The sequence below is a fragment of the Dermacentor variabilis genome, chromosome 1 (genome assembly GCF_050947875.1).
Source record: "Dermacentor variabilis isolate Ectoservices chromosome 1, ASM5094787v1, whole genome shotgun sequence".
Taxonomy (NCBI): domain Eukaryota; kingdom Metazoa; phylum Arthropoda; class Arachnida; order Ixodida; family Ixodidae; genus Dermacentor; species Dermacentor variabilis.
This window is the reverse complement of record NC_134568.1, coordinates 130657244-130675113: the sequence shown is the minus strand read 5'-3', so window position 1 is coordinate 130675113 and position 17870 is coordinate 130657244. Positions and strand designations below refer to the sequence as shown.

General features: G+C 42.5%; 1 protein-coding gene across 2 annotated transcripts in view; it reads right to left on the bottom strand.

Moving 5' to 3' along the window:
- Nucleotides 1-12373: 12373 nt before the first annotated feature.
- LOC142584666 (WD repeat-containing protein 47) overlaps nucleotides 12374-17870 on the bottom strand; it is a 194109-nt gene continuing 188612 nt past the window's right edge. For both annotated transcript variants that reach the window (XM_075694829.1, XM_075694826.1), the window contains one exon: nucleotides 12374-16817. In XM_075694829.1, the coding sequence (XP_075550944.1) occupies nucleotides 16672-16817 (146 nt within the window). In that variant the 3' untranslated portion in view covers nucleotides 12374-16671. The remainder of the gene's footprint in view (nucleotides 16818-17870) is intronic.

Here is a 17870-nt window from a genome sequence, read left to right as displayed (position 1 = left end):
ATTGGTTTCATTGCATGGTATTTATATAATTGTTATTTTTACAATATATTTCGCCAACTGCCTAATGCGAAATTTGAGTGCAGCTCTATACATGTTTCCATTTTGCAATATATTGGCTAGCATGGACAATCTGTCTCGTGTGGCACTTCACAAACAAAGCGAAGTGTGGCGCGACTGCGTTGCTAATTGGAAGACCACGAGAGCAGCACATGGGTGATGCGTGGGCGCAATTCACAGCAGCTGCCGCAGACAGACCTGCTCATGCAGCACTTTGTTTCCATACAGATGATGCGCACTAGTGTGGTATAAAGGCATCCAAGATTTTCCTTCCTAGGAAACATCTAATGAAGCAATAGCTCCTAAGAAGGCCACTATCCAAAATAATCAAGAAAGGAATAGAGAAAAATGTCACAGAAAATCGCATCAAACTAGGTCAGAGCATCAAAAATTGACCAACATTCTAGGCCTTGCCCATGGAAAAAGTCTTGCAGCAAGGTTAATTGAGCACAAATGATATGCAGGTATTCTATGGAGTGATGTCAAGGCTCGAACACTGAGCTCTGCTCTTCTGCAGGACCTTGGTGATGCACATTTTAAATGCCATTCTTCTGGCTACTATGGTTTCCAGGAAAATTGGTCATCATCTTTAAGAGGACAGGACACCACCATAGTACATTTTCAGGCATATTACTTGCACTAGCATACAGAACAATTAAGGTTTACTGACAATGAACATTTGTGGCAGGACACAACAGCAATGACAGTATTTGGCAGGATGTTTAGACAACAGACTAAAGAGAGTGGACTGGAGGTGAAACCAGTTCTTTTGGTGAAGTATTTAGCTCGGCTTTAAACAGTGCATTGCTTGCATATAGGGTAACATACTTGTCATGTGCAATTTTGTAACAGTGTACTTATGATGGAAAATTCTGATCAAAACCACACAGTGGCATGGTGAGGCAAGTGGACAACACAGTGGTCTTAAAGCATTGTTTCGTGCCGAGTACTAAGTAGCAAGTTCGGTATTCCCGCACAGCAGCCAGGTTAATGAGATCAAAAATGGGAATAAAATGTCAAACCAAGTGACAAAGCATGAAGCAAGACCTATAAAGTTTCAAAGTTCTTTGAGTCGTGTGTGCACCTTGTTGGCAAATGTGTGAACTTTCGACGCATAAAAAATGTTGTCAGTGGAAACAACTTGTCAAAGATAATCACTTGTTTATCAACAAAGCGAGTTTTATCACACAAAAGTTCAAAAAAGCCAGCTTAAAAAATGAAAAACACCAGTAATTTTGACCTTCTCTTACATTGAACACCCTGTGATTAAACTGTCTATGGCATCTCTGGCATGTCATGCGGACCAACACCTAGGCAAGAGACAATCGCAGCAACTGCTGCAGAATAGGCGAAAGCAGAGAAAACAGTGATGGCACGAAACAGGCTGTAGCATTACAAAAAGAAAATGCACAAGTTTGATGACGATGATGATGATAAAAAAAATACAATTCAGAGCCCTTCCACTATGTGAAGATGGAAGACCAGCTGAAGCTGTACTTGTTGACAAGTATATTGAGTTATATATGGTTAATTGCTATATTGATTAAATAAAGAAACATACACACAACTTCGTTATCTTTGATATTCTATTTACTTTGTCACCATGGTAACCATTGCTTTGTGGTCACTGTGATATACTGCAATAGGTCGCCGATGCTTTCGTGCCCACTCCCGCTTCTGTTTGCAAAGGTGATCCTCACGGGCACGCTGTTTTTCATCAGTCACAGAGCAGCTATCCGACATTACGGATCTGCAGACAAGACGGGTCTGGCTATAGCAGCTGCCCGTTGCCTTCACGCTGTTGCTCACACCGGTGCTCTTAACATGCACATCGTTCTTCTTCAGTATGGACTAGACGCTTCCTGGCCATAGCAGGACCAAAGTAAAACTGCTGATAACGTCGCTAGAGCGATGTCGACTTCACAAGAAAACGAGGCACAGACATTGGTGGGTACACAATGACGTTTTATTATTCTGCCATCCACTCCAGAGCCACTGAGCACTGCTGGCGCACAGCAGGCTACTGTGGATTCAATTTTGTCGACGCAACTTTTTTCTACACACCCTGTCGATGTATGCACTATTGGTCGTGGTCAGAACCTAGCCATATACAGCTTCGCTTTAAAAATAGCAGGGTAAATGGAAGCAGACACGTTCAATGCATCACAGAGGAATGCAGCAAGCAAAAAGATGCGGTTATCTGCAGCACATGCCAAGACCTTGTACAGCTTGTGGCAACAAAATGCAGCACAAGCAGATAACTCAATCACTTCGCAGTTGTTCTAGCCTTGTGAACTGGAGCAACTGGCTTTCCTGTCCAGGAAGCACGGGCAACGACACTGCACACATGTTGGTAATATCAAGCTTTGATGCAGACATAGTAATGTGTGGTGAAGAATTAAGTGTAATCTTTGTTTCCACTTCTGCATGAATTTTGTGGAAGTGCTGGAGGGTCAAGGTTTTATACAGCTATTAATTTATGTATGTGGTCTAATAAACCATTGCAAAGTGAATGTGTGGCATCAGCAACAGATAGCCAGGCACTATCACAAAAAGAAGCAAAATAATGCTAGGTTGTCGAAAGTTGCAGGTTCTGGAGGAGAGAGACAAAAGGACAAGACTGCATCGATCAATTGGACATGACTGAAGGCATGCACGGTATGTCGAGCAAGAAGCAGACAGAAGGAGTATTAAAGAAACGCATGAAGGAGAAGCCTGACAGTGTGTGAAGGCAAGAGCATCACATGAAAAGAAAAATTTGAAGAAAGTAGCAAATGAATGGGGAGCTCAGATGCCAAGGAGCAAGAATTTTCTGCTAGAAATGTTATTGCTGTTGTGCCTTAGCCCTGGTGCTGCAAATGGAAGGTGGAAGAAACAAGTACAGTACAAGTTGAAAAAGTGCTGTGGCAAGAGTGAGTGGCATTAGATCGGTGCCTCATCAAAATGATTGAATTTGCAGTGCTCATCTGCACTCAACAAAGTGTGCTCATCTGCACTCAACAAAGTGTGCTCATCTGCACTCAACAAAGTGTGCGAGCTATCTCGAGATGAAATGTGCAATCAGCCAGCTTTTCCAGATTCAGAAAGGACTTAAGACCAGAGGAAAATTTCTAAAACTACAAGACAGCAACCTCATTTGTTAAATCATATTTTGGATGTTTCCAGTAGAAGCACTTGCACCAATGAAAACTAAGTTGCATTAAAGGTTGGACTTCAGAAAGTGCATCAACACTACACTAACGATAAATGCAATTCCACTACATGGATAACTTGCCTTGTATGAAAACATTGTTTTCACCTTTTGCTCTCCTGTTCGCCACACAATCATTGCGGATTAAACAAAGTCTCACTGTTTCGTGCAATGCGTTTGTCATTGGCTGACCACAGAGACGCCGAACAAGTGTACTGGCAGGCATTCAGAGCTATTTCGCATGCAGTTGTAGTGATCTGAGCCCTTGTTTCGCCCACATAGAGCGCCCCGTATATGAGCTAGACATTGTAACAGCCGGGATTATTAACTAGCCAATATCAGTGTTACTGCACAGCTTTCACAAAGGTCTACTGCTATGAAATTGCATGACGACCACTTTTCTTTTGCATACATTTCTTCCGTATTCATCCGCAGGGCGTAGTGTTTTGCCAGTGTGGCTATACAGCTCTCGCAACGATCTACGGCTCAGATTGCATGACGACGCAAGTTTTATACTTACACATACAGAGTACAAGATTTCCATTCCCACGAACCTCCAAGTGTGCTGTATTCTCAGTTACATTAAGAACTAATGCATCGGCACGGCAGTTAATTCATAAACTGTTTCCGTTCCCGCGATTCCCCTGAAGTGTGTGGTATGCTGACCTTGATCAACGACACTAATGAACAATGCATCGGCACGACGTAATGCTTTGCCACTAAAGTCATCCGAGAAGACACCTCACTTCCAAACGTATCCCCTTGCGACTATAAAATTTAATATGCTACCGTCGCAACAAAATAGAAACAAACTCGCCTCGGACGCGGCTTTTTCCGTCTTGCCTGCCACGTATCCTGTCGATTCTGTGCTGCAAGCTCGGCTAGGGACAAACGGAGCAAACGGTTTTCTTCCCCGTAGTACCTAAACGATGAGAAATCTTGAGCACCAAAAGTCCCCACATTTCTCTCTCGCAGCTACTGCTCCTCGCGCGTGCGCAGAAACAGCGGTGAAATCCATTTTCGATGTGCTCGTGTAGAACTCCCAGTCACACTAAGTGGCCACGCCTCGCGCCGCCATCAGATCACCTCTCTTCTTCCACCGTGCCTTAGAGTAATTGCAGTAATGGTAATCTAGAGTAATGGTAGTATAGGTAATTTTGACAGCACGCCGCCGTTGGTCGTACTGCCGTTGCTCCCTCTGCCGCTCCTCGTATTGACACTGCTACTCGGGAGTCCTAACTATACGTTGCTCATCCATAACAGTTCTGCAACAACAATGAAACCAGTTACCAGGCTGGTTCTTCTATATACGAAAGGCTAGTGACGTCACTCCCCACGTCACAAGCTGCCGTCGCCGCTTGCGCAGCAGTAACCTTTACCGTGAAACGTATGTGGGGAGCGCTACGTACTTCGAATTGTTATCAGGAGCTCCTTATCATCAATTGTGTGGTTTGCATGCATGTTTTGTGCTTGCTAGTTATTGAAACAAATGCCGTTCTGCATGTTGTATGCGTGATTCCAAAGAATGTATATACTTTTCGCTTGACTTTGTCAAGTGCTTGAAGCCTTCTTCACCTCCTCCGCAGGCCGGCCCGGTATTGGACTACCTCGAGGATTGGCCCACATTTTTGCTCACGGATAATGACACGAAAAATGTAGACCATTTAGAGGCTAACGGCTTCGCTGTATAAAAGACCGCAGATGTGTGGGAGTTTGAAGAATTACAAACCGATTTCCAGCGCTGTTTCTTTCGAAGAGTTGCAATAAGTTTCAGTTGCTTGTAACTACGGCGCATAACTTAAAAGGTTGCCCATATATACTGTTCTGTTTGAAAACTTGCCCGCATGTAATGGTTTGAAGCACTTCTTGAAGGGAATTTTAAAAACATACAGTAATTCATCAACACACGTTACTTCACCATAAAGTTTACGATGGCATCCTCCCTCCCTGCACCTTCAGCACCCCCGCCCCGCCCCACTGAACTGCCGCTAGATTTGATACCTGTTGAGTTCACAGTTCTTCCAAGGCAACGGGATAAAGTCTTTGTTCACAAAACACATTAATAAAACTCTGGATCCATGAAACTCCGGCCATAATGTGCCCTTTATTTTCGCCAAATATAAACAAAATTTCTTGTTCAGTTCACCAAGGACATCGCCGAAACCAAGTTGGAACGTGTAATGGCACCTGAAAATAGGTTAAGAAAGACGACGGCTGAGTAATTATTAGCAACATTTCTAACCGGACCAGGAACGCAAAAATTTTGTCGCACATTGCAGTTACCCCCTCATGTCCCCCCTCCTCTTTCCACAATATATAAACCTGTTGTAAACTGTATATGTACATCTATGTCGAGACACGGAGAAGCATAGTGATAGTGGCCATATCACACACTCTAGCACTTGAATGATTTTTTTTACAAAAGCTGTGTTTGATCTAACTGCATTTAACTTAGCTCAGAGAATTTCTATAGTGTATCACCAATTTTGGCTAAATTTGGTCTTGGCAGTTTTTATAGCCAGGGCAGCGGGATCAATTCTTCCCCGCTCATTAGACACGCTCAAACACTCTAGAGTGCTTGCATACATAATTTATTTCAAAACCCCAATTACCCATCTATTTTGAACTTCACCTACACATCACCCCTTAACTTGTCCCTACCAGTCACCAAACATAACAAAACTGTATCCTTTAGTTCAGTGAGTTCAGAGGAAAATAGATGAGGGTTCAATAATTATTGGTTAACGCTTTTTAATAAGCCAGAAATGTTAAAACTACGAGGCACATTGCAGTTAAAATGCTGCCTATTCCTTCAAAGTATAAAATATCTGAAACACAGAGTTTTCTTGGGACATCGGAAACTAGCTAATAGCAGCAGCGCGATACTTTAGAACACTTGCTTACCATTTTTTAAACACTGTGTTTGATCCAACACGCATTTGATACTGCACATAAACTTGGCCTATTGTTCCCCTTATGTTTGCAAAATTTGAACTCAGTTGTAGTTGCAATTATGCCAACGCAGCCCAAGTTTCACAGCGCTTGTAAAACAGTTCAATAACGTGACGGATCACTTGCATACATATTCTACCGGAAAATGCGCATTTAACCCACCAGTTTGGAACATTGCCTACACAATGGCCATACCATGCCCCAAATTTTCCGTAGATAGAAACAAGGTGCCTTGTTTAACTCACCGCTGACACCGGAGAAACAAACTACGAATCTCATAATATGCACGAAAATACATAGAAAAACAAGGGTTTGGTAATTATCTGCTACACTTGCATTTAAATTAAGAAAATGAAAGTTTCGCAAAGCATTGCGCTTAAAAATTCTCCTATTTTCAAGGAATTTCACGTCCGTACCTCCTGCTGTTGCTTAAGGAGTCTGGGAAATACCTATAGGTTAGCAGCAGTATGACACCCTATTACGCTTCAAAGAGTAACTGCCCACAAATGCTGCAATGAACGTACACAGAACAAACATATATCACCCATCACTCGGAATATTCTTTCGTATTTCGAATAAATATAAGCACCGGTCCATACCCCGAATATTTTAGCGAGGATACCGAGGGAAAGAGAGGATGCCGTGTATAATGCGTAAAAATTGTGAAAGAGCAACTATTAAGTAACTGTTTGCAGAGCACATAAGCAACTTACAGGGTGCAAATTTTCGGTACACGTCATCAAAAAAAGTAGCAGTCATTTTTTTTTTTAAATACGAAATATCTGCTTTTTTTGCTCCTGCCGGGAAGCATGTAATAGTGTAGCTCTTATTTAGAAACAACCTGAAAATGCAATCGTCAAAGTCGGAAGTCACACATTCATTTAGAAAAAAATTGAAGTCAGTGTTCAATTGGTATTGAAATGACTGCACGCTCAACCGAAGTCATTTTTTATGAGCACGTCTACGATAAGTCGTGATTACACAATGAAATCCGACAGTTATACCTGTAAGAGGTTTGATTAGATTTTTGATGGTGATAACATACTGAGACAGCAACGCTATGTAGGCTATCTCTGGACAGACATTAAGTAGTTTCAGCATTTGATAAACCAACTATTTCATGCTATAAGGCACACCAGTCATTGGGCGCGGACGATTATAATACTTTATCCGGAATTCCCCCTCGCCCGTACGTAGGTTAAAGGTAGCAAGCTGATTGTGTTTTCCAATACGGATGCATAGGCCCCAAAAAACTGGCCATGATGCAATTCCCGCAAGCTGACAGATAGAGCGGGAACTGCTCAGTGCCAGGCGTTCTCCACAACGCGAACCTGTATGGCAAATCCCGCGCATCCTGAGAAGGCATTAAAGACAATCCTCACTATCCAAGCAGGGAATGCGTAGTAAATAAAAGCATTAGTTATGCGGTCACTCTATTAAGAAAGAAATTTTAGTTTCAGCTATAGTTTTGTTGGCGGCGCGCAGCCGAAAGAGGCCACTTTCAAAAGTGGAGGAGGGCAAATGACATTTTGTCATTTTGTCAAACTATTTGTCAATGTGTACAAAAAATAGCAAACAAGTAAAAAGGTTAAAAGTCCTATGAAAGACTCTGCTTACAGGTCACACTTTTCCTGGAAGGACACGTCCTCTTGCTTCTCAACAAGTTCTCGTACTGCCACAAACTATCCAGCATGTGGCATTCAACAGAAGAGGTTGTCAACGTCCACTGAGAATGTCGCCATAGGCACTACTCATCTCTACAGTTCCGTTGAAGCGATGGAACTGTTAGCAAGTGCGCTAGAAACTTCCCCATTTAAATTTTTGCAACGAACTTTTTCAGTGACAATGGCTTGGAAAGAATGTTCTGGCTTGTGCATCTTCACAATGAAGGACACACGCAACGCGTCACATCTGTCCTTTGCGACTTCCTTTTCCAAGAACTCCAACTATAGCTCCTTCAAATGCTTTTGGGCTCACGTTTCTTTTTTATTTTTCCCCTGCCCCGGTCTCTCCCTTAATTGCCAGCTTGACATTCTATTCCATAGCCTCATCTAGCTGCCCCATTTATTTTTTCTTATTTCTTTTAAATAAATCCTTGAAAGGACGAACAATAATGTCGAACCAAACCTGAACCGAACGCCGGCTTGGAAAGGATGCTCTGGCTTATGCGTCTTTAAAGAACACACACAACACAATGCATCTGCATGTATGGAGGACAGGGGGCTGTTGTGTAACTTGTAAATGCGCCGCCTGGCTACCGCTGACAGCCAGGGGCTCTGTGACCGCCTTGACCACCTCACTTCTTCCTTCTTTTGTGTCCACCTCCCCTTCCTCAAGGCGCTAAGCCGTGCTCCCTGAATAAATAAATAAATTCTGGGCTTTACAAAGAGCCAAAATCACGGTCTGATTATGAGACACGCCCAATGTTACTAGCAACGTTGAGGCACACCGTAGTGGGGGACTTCGGATTAATTTTGACCACCTGGGGATCTATAACTTGGTCCCAATGCACGGCATACAGGTTTTTTTTTTTTTTTTTTTTGCATTTCACCCCCATCGAAATGTGGCCGCTGCGGCCAGGATTTGATCCTGTGGCCTCGTTCTTAGCAGTGCAACACTATAGCATGTAAGAGTTGGGGTCGGGCATGTCAAAAGGGGTAGCCAGCCCATGCTGTCATCCGACTTGTCCACGCTAAGGACATTGTTGAAGGGAGGAACGTGTTCTCATCGAGAACGAGGAGTACAGGGTTTATTTACAATATCTACATGAAAAGTGGAGAACGTTACAACTCATCAGTCTAGCATGACTGAAGTCAGAGCACCCCGAGGAGCCGAAAACGGCTGCTTAAAATCCCCTCTGTCTTCCCAAGATCCCTAGGCTAGGGAAACTGCCGTCCAACATTCGTTGTCGAAGGACCCACTTTGAGGGCGAGGGTTCCCACACTCACTCCCGCACCTTTGTTTCACTGAACACACAGAAAGGAGGGGTGCTTCGTAGACTGGGGTTGTCATGCTTGACTCAAGCTGGCGCGTCTTGGTTCCTGAGATGACCCAGCAGTTAGCTGGGATGTCTGTCAAACGACCATGGTGGTTACTGGGGCCCGTGAGAAAACGCCTTAGAATACGCTTTTACAGGAGTTTTCTTGCTCCCATTGGTCCGTGAACCAGATAACAATACTCTGGCTGCGAAACCTGTCTCGCCTTGGTGGCGCCACAAGTCTGTCCGAGGGGCATGCATTTTTGGCTTCACGAAGCGATTCATCGTAGTGGGCTAGGAGAGATTAGAAAGTCGCTACCCCCACTGGCAGGTCCTAACAAGCCGCTAAGCCACCGTGGTGGGTGAGCCATGCTCTCTAAAGGGCGCCTCTTCCTCTTAACAATCTCTCTCTCTCACTCTGCACATACTCTCGTTTTTACCTTCCGTGATCTCTCACTTCGTGCCACCTTGAATTTCTTTTCCCTAGCATCACCCACCTTCTCGACAGGAACAAATCATTGGAAAGGACAAAAACCAGGGTTTCGAACTAAACCCGAACTGAATGCCGCAGCCAAACCTAAACCTGAACCTGAACCGATCGAATTGAAAAAGATAAGTCACTGGTTCTGAACGAAACTCTTCAAGAACTATAGGACGACTCTGTGTTGCGCCACGACTACCTTCGATTACACATCGCACTGTCGTATGAGATGAGCACTACCTCGCATTTATTCCAGTGACAGACGCTAGGCACCTCTCGGTATAACTATGACCACCTTGGAAGATACGCTTGCAATTATGGACTCCACTACACCAGGTGAGCTCTGTGGCCAAAACTTTGTTCGAGGGGCTCTACGGACCCATTGATTCTGTTGAACCTAGCAGCTCCACAGTAATAGGTCAGGCAACAAACGCTAGTCACGAAAATAAAATCAATAAAGAGAAAAGCTCGTTGCGATAACTAAACAAACGCAGATCCAACGCACATGTTGTAATTTATGAGAAGCGTGTAAATGTGCAATACTTATCATGCAGTGCTTATCTTTATGCACTACACTGCTGGTAAGCTGTGCTGAAATGTCATCACCAAATCAGGCGGATGCACAGCGCGAGACTCGTATACTCAGCGACGTTATGATGCTGAAGGCGATGTACGACACGTATCGAGGAAAGAATGCTGGTAAGAGTTGTACGGCACAAAGGTGTACGGCACAAAGGTGTACGACACATATCTAAGTACCTACGTTTGGTTCTATGCCCCCTGTGTCACAGTGGCCTACGTGATATACACAAATGCCAAAGAATGGGGTAGCCCGAATATAATAAATTGAAGAAAATCAAAGAAGTTGTTGACTATCGCGCGCTATTCCGTTAAGATGTGTCTTATATCTACAGCATATATGAGCCGATATTATGGATACAGGTTTTTTGGAAAAACAAGAAACCCTTCAATATCATGCATACTCACCGCAGTATCCCAGTTCTCCACCTCCACCTGCGGCAAGTTGTTTTTTCATCTAATTTCATTGCCACTAATTTATCATTTCTTTAATTCAATTATAGGTACAAGTAATTTTCCCAATGTTGTCCTTGGTGTGCTTGTTGCCTTCTCGTATGCTTTATGTATATATACAGAGAGGGGTGAAGGAATGGGAGGACTGGCAGTTGTCGGCAGAGACCCCCCCCCCAAAATAAATTTCCGGCTACGCCACTGGGTCATTGTGAAGATACTGTCCTGTGAGCAATGGGCGCCGGCCGCTCTTCAAGCTGCATCAAAGCAGCCTTTCGCCCTGCGTCTCCTCTTGCTGGCTACTTTAACTGTGAGAGAAATAAACATTTCATTTCATTGCTAGCCAATCAAGTACAGATTATTATTTGAGTATTTGGTATTAAAACACTCAGATACAATGGACAGTTAGGAAAATAGGGAGGGGTCAGGCTGGCAACAGCCACCGGTAGTGGCACAATGCCTGCTTATATTCAGGGAGAAAGATATGTTACGGGGATGTTGGGAGTATAGAAGGACTGTATTTACAACATATATACAAGATGAGTTAGAGTAGTTAAGATGGCTGGCCACCAACAACACGCAGCAGCCAGCATCTCGCGATCTTCTTCTTCCTCTCTCTTCTTTCATCCTTACGTAACAATATAAAACAAAGCATCCCTTGATCACCACGCTTGTGCTTTAAAGTGTGATATGAATGGCTGTACGACATTTTCCAAACCATTGTATGGCAATATACTACAGTGAAGGCATGGGTGAGCACTCCTGTACACACCACCTGCCATTTGATATTCGCTTTTGCATCTCGCATACATAATCATTGGAATGTACAATGATGGAACTTCAGCGAAAAATTTGGCGCTAATGTAAATTTAAATGCGTTGGTCTATTGGCTTCGAGGAATACATGGCCACTAGAAGCTATTGTTATTGAACAGAAATTGGTGATCGACAAGGCTAACGCTTATGTGCAATCGTATTTTCACACTTAACATGCCATTGCTATTGCTGTATTCTTAATGGTGTTTTTCAGTTGACAATTTCGGTATCCTTGATTCACACATGCAAATTGGGACTCTGTCTACTTTTGTTTCAGTACAGTGCATGTACAACGTAGGCAACATAAGTTTCCTTTTCCCGGTCAAATTGGAATATGATCTGCTTGTTTGTTCATGTAAACCAGCAGGGAACACAACCTGGTGCTAGAAAAACATATACAAGGTTACGAGCATGAGGGTTGAACCACTTAATATGTGAAAATAGCATTCAAAAGAAAAATTCACTGAGAGAATAAAATTTCTTGCATTCTGTTTTCTTTTTCATATCCCTCCTAGCTACTGAGGACAACTGGCAACTTTATGTGTAGCTCACTCCACATCTAGGTTTGTCAATATCGCTTGGAATGGTTTCTTTCTCAGCAAACTAACACTTTAAAAAACCTTTCATGTCATAGTTTTTTCCCTGCTGAAAACTTCTAGATAATCACTCTAATGCAATATATTTCTCACGAATAATAAAAGCGCAAAAAGCAATGCAACAGTACAACAAGTATATTACAAATGCTGCTACATTTAACATAGTAACAGACACCATCTCCTGTCCATCACCTGAAAACTGACCAATAAAGAGCTGCAACAGGTACTCAAATGTACAATGTAGAAGGAAGCCCACACATTTACATTTCACTAAGATTCTGAGGCAGTTCAAAAAGCAATGTTTATTATGCTGATGTTTATTACAAGCTATACAAGCTGCCATTGCATGTCATACAAATTCCACAGCTGGTAGGCAAAATATTTGTACAACTAAATTATGTTGACATGCAAAAAGCAAAAAAAAAAGAGAAAAGTATATGTACAATAAAAGACAAATTGCTGTGCTATGTGCAGCAGATCTGTTGAAACTGGCCTGAATGTGCGAAACACTGTGTCTCCGTATATAAACGATTTCACTCCAACACCTTAACGTAAGTCGCCATGCCCCTTTGCTGAAACTGATTCCTTTGTAAAAGACAAGGAGGGAATTCATGCAGTGCTCCGGTGGCTTCAAAGGTGTACACAATATGCCTCTTCAAATAAGCTAAAACTGAATATGGACAAACTCTTCTTACCTGTGCAACAAGCTTACATAAAGAACTGATCCAAACAATGCAATTTCTTGCTTACATCATATATATTTAGGTTGGGTTTCAAGCCACTATGTCAAATCTTTTCAAGCTTGATGGCACAAGTAGAAGTGTTTCCTCATATTTGAGTAGATACCGCACAACAATAAGCATCAAGTAAAAACATGATCTAGGATCTAAGGCAAAACAGAAAAAAAAAACAAATAAAAAGTAAAAACGTCACTGCCTTGCGTATGCTAAAAACACTTCAGGAGAGATTCCCAGGTATGCATACTCCGTTTTACCATACTCTGACATAAATAAACCTCTTGGAAACGCTGAAAAGTGAAAATTTCACTACACTACCGATGCATGACACACTTGGTGGCAAGCAACAAGAAATAAAGTTCTGTACCAGCTCTAGAATGATAATTCATGGCACCTTCATGCAAAAAGCAGTCTCTTCAAGCACTGTTTGATAGGCTGCTGCAGCTTTCACGGTATTCAAGCCAATAAGCATGCTGAAGCCTGTCCGATTATAATTAGGCAGCATTCCTCACACAAGAGGACCTCTGCTCAATGTAAACTCAAATGTTTACAGATATTGTGACCCTTCCGTGTTGGGTAAATGCGCAGTGCTCACTCACAGAGCCCCAATCTCTGTCACCAGGTTTGTAAGTAGAAATAAAGTACAAAACAAGATACATTGGGGGGGGGGGGGCAGAGGGGGGGGGGAAATAGGGCTAGAATACATTTGTGCAATAATTAACCAATATCAAACACCATGAGTGCACGTTCACTTTCCCTTATAATTAAGTATAATTATACTGCTGCGCCTATGTAAACAAGCAAAAGAAATCATCGCTCAAGTAATCCTTTCCACACTGCATCTACATTAACATGGCTACGAACTCAAAGCACACAACCAAAAACAAGCGCATACACAACTTACGCACATTATTGCACAGAAGTTTATTCTTGATGCAACTGGGAAAGTAATAAATCTAAGACGTACCGCGGTTAAAAGTAGTATGGATGGCCACTCCTTAAGTAGGTTACCCAGGGTATTACTCCTGAGCAGCACTGACCTCGTTTAGAAATCTTAAATATCATGTACTTGCAAGGTTGCGCACAACAGTGATACTTCCCTAACTAATCTAGTTCATATAACACAAAGTGCTGAAGTGTAACACTGCTGGCCCATCGATAACCTTGAATATTGCCCATCAACATTACTAAAACTAGACATGCTGACTTCCTCCACAGTAATGGCCGTTACAAAACCCACCAAAGGCTGTTCCGAGTGGCATTCACACACACCAGTGTCACAAGGCACTTGTGAAACATCTTTTGGTTTTAGCAGAAGACCAGAAACAGAAAGGACTTAGGGCGCAGCTACAGACAACATGGCTCAAATGCAAACTTTCCAACACTATTTCTAGCCTTGTAAATTGGCATCAATGAAAGCTTTATAGAAGTGATCAGTGATCAAGAAGACTTTCCTTCAGCCGTGCAGTAGGATAGACATGCAGCTTATATGCAGCACTATGTATAAACATTAAGTGATAGATTGCAAGGCAAAATCATGGAATATTGTAATCATAGTGCATCAATAGCAGTGGATTCTGCTTCTTCTCCTTGCAAATGAACACTGTCTTCCTCTGCTGTTCTGTAGCCTGTACTACTAAAGGCCTCACTTATACATGTGATGTTACTGTCAGCATTTCTGTTAGTTAGTAGCTAAGTTCAAAATCAGACTTACAGCAGCTATGAAAACTGCAAGCATTGCCATCAAAACTAAATGCAGCAGCATAGTTAAAAAAAGAGAGGAAAAGGAAATGGAAAGACACACAGATAGCCGAGTAAATATGTGCATTGAAAATTTACCATGTCAAAAACGTGTAGCTTTGCAGCTTCTACTTTCTTAAATGTATGTGGCGGGGTGGGCGTATGTGCAAAAAAGTCACCAGTTTGAGAACATACTGCTTCTACAATACCAGTTGCGACTACAACACCAGTTGAGACTCATCACAATATTGCTGGCAGATCATAAAATGCCAAGATGCCGGTGTGCGCGATGAATAGCTGTGCTTTTTGGCCAAAGGCTGCAGTGACACAAAAGTCGACACTAAGGAAATGAAGACACTGCCAAGTGAAGGAAACAAAATAAGGCCTGCAGCAATGTCAGTTCCACTGCTGGTACCATTCATGACTTTCCAATAACAGTGCAAACAGACTATGAAATTGCAATGGTAAAATAATAGATATGCCCAAGTGTTAAGAATATCTGAAGATATAATTAATTCAGTGCAGTTCCCTCTTAGCAGAATCTATATTCTCTTCAAGATGAACAGCAGTGTAGGTGAGGTTGCTTCTCGAAGCTTTAAAAAGGCTTTAAATTTTGCATACACATTTAAGGCTTTTAGGTGTAAACACTGTTAAACACAGTTGCACAGCTACAGGATGGACAGATTCAGCAGGTGGCGTTAAGAAAGTGATAATTTATAAAATTAGTGCTTGGCGTGCCCATATGATAGGGGTAGTGAGGTGCCCTGCCTGCACAATGCTGACACATTCTTTCTCACAGAACAATAAAGCACTCGAACATGCAATCATTTTCTTTTTGCCATAACTACTATTGTAAACACCCAGCTCTCATATGCTTGACATGGCCATTTCTTTAAGAGCAGCCTAAGCTAAAAGTAATTTTTGTGGCAGTTGCGACGTCATTATAATGAGGTTCGACAGTAATCAACACATTATTGCAAAATTGTTGAAAACAAAGTTTTTAAAACATACCTCATCAGTTTAAAATGATTCAGTGTTTCAGTTTAGTATTCCTTTAATGGATTACTGTGAGCAGCAGGTACAGGCCCCTAACTCCTCAATACGCTTAGACTCCCACATAATCTTGAGAACACACACTGCAGGCGGTACTCCCATATTGTTCTGATGAAACACATCACATACGGCACCGCTTATTTTCCAGTTTCTGCGCCGTCTTAGAGAGCCACCTTCCATATAGAGCCTCCCAGCACCTACGCCATATCTTGCAAAACCATCACTGCTGCTCAAGTTTGTATATATCGTTTTCAAAAAAGATAACATTTAAGGAAATGCAAAAGGCTTGAATACTCATTGAACACAATGATACTTTGTCTTTGTCAAATATTTTTAATTTTCTTGAACCATAAGCTATGAAATCGGATTCGAGTTTCCCATACTGCCATGCAACTTTTTGTTTTATGAGAAGTGTTTGAAATTCTTGTATATGGATGGACACTTTCAGCTCATTCTCTAGCTCATGCCCGCTGTTTTGCAGTATTAAAACATGCATTAAACAATCTTCTGGGCACAAATGAAGCACATTTTTGAAAATTTTAATAACAAACTAGATGATGCTGTCAAAGCTCTTAAAAAATAGCCTTCCATAGCACATAATAACACAGAACAAATACGACTGTTCTGACACAGGTGGACATGCTCAAGGACAGAGCTGCGAGTTGAATGAACACGTAATCAACAACATGTCTACACACAGAAGTGTGGCAGTCAGTGCTAGAGCAAAGATGATATTAGCATATCGCCACCAGTTGCAAAAAACATGCATTTTGATTTGATCATAACACTAGCAGTGCGCAACCTGCAAGACAAAGTAACAAAAATTCAATGACCAACTGGGCTACCAGATAAAAACATGGACAGGCCAGAAAGTAAGAGTTATGGCGGGATGGGCATCAATGCAAAGTTGGTGAAAATAAACTAAAAAGTGAGGGAGGAGGCGGGGCAGAGACAGGGTTAGCGAGGTTTATCACAGGGCCTAGAGTCCGAGCACCCACACCCGATGGAGGGTGTTTCCTTTCAATTGTGGGATGGGGGAGCCCTTCAGTTGACTGGCAGGGCCCAGAGGACGGCTGTCTTGTCAGCGCTGGTGCTGACAAAAGAGAAGTCACTGGGGTGCCAGCGGGCCTGGATGACCTTGTCTGCATGCTCTGCGACTACCACGCTGGGCAAAGGCTGCGTCAGGTCACCTGTGGCGGAGGAGGCATTGAAGTGAATTAAAGCTGTCTCGGGAAGGTGTGCAGAAATGGCAGCACAAATCAGGGAGATATGCTTTTATACTGACAGAATTCACCAAGAGACTGATGGTTAAACAAAATTTCAAACTTCAAATGGACAAACAAAGCTGTGTGACACAGATAAAGATTACTTGGCGGCAAGACTAGTAAACCAGCATGCATACAGTGCACACAAGGTGTTTGACAACATAATGACAATTTAAGGAGTAGAAACATTATTTCAGATAAAATTCCATATAGTCATGCAAAATTTTTTACACTGTTTCTCTTACTGCTGCTTCCTAAAACTTCCATAAAGTAATCTTCACCCTCAATAACTGAATGAATTCAGATTCAATAACAGTTGCATGTGCACATAAGATAATGCGTATCGATACTGGGCAGTGTTTCCACAATAGTAGCCTTCAATGAGTCTTTAGCATTGTGTGGTCGGTTATTAGTTGCTCTCTCGCGATGCTCCTTCCCTCTTTCCATAAATTGCAGTGTATGCAACAGGTTTTGATATGCAACAGGTTTAGACAGCCAGCCAGCCACTTGAGGGTCACATAGGCCCTGTGGGAGGAAGTAACTCCGTTAGTTGGAGTGGTGCTAATGACTGCATGCACAGAAGGTATGTAGGCTCTGCCTCCTGAAGATGTCCTGCAATGGCCATCAACGGTTTTTTTAGGGTGCTCAGTCACAATGTCCTCCACCTGTCGCAGAAACTCAACTGCACCAATGGCATCTGATCACTGGCAGTGATTATTTCTTTGTCCTACTTGGTTTATGCTTGGTTTATCGCTACCCGACGTGTTGTCACACAGATTTATGCATTAATGATCGATGCCCCACATTTACCATTTCTTTTCGTCTGCATGCAATTGCAATATTGCACTGTGAACTGTGAGCTCACTGTCACTGTGAACTCATCGTTTCGCATCTGCACTATTTTGCCAATTGAAGTGTGTTGAACAAGGGTTAATGCACGCCTCGCACAAAAGGTGGCCACAGTCTGTCCTTATCATT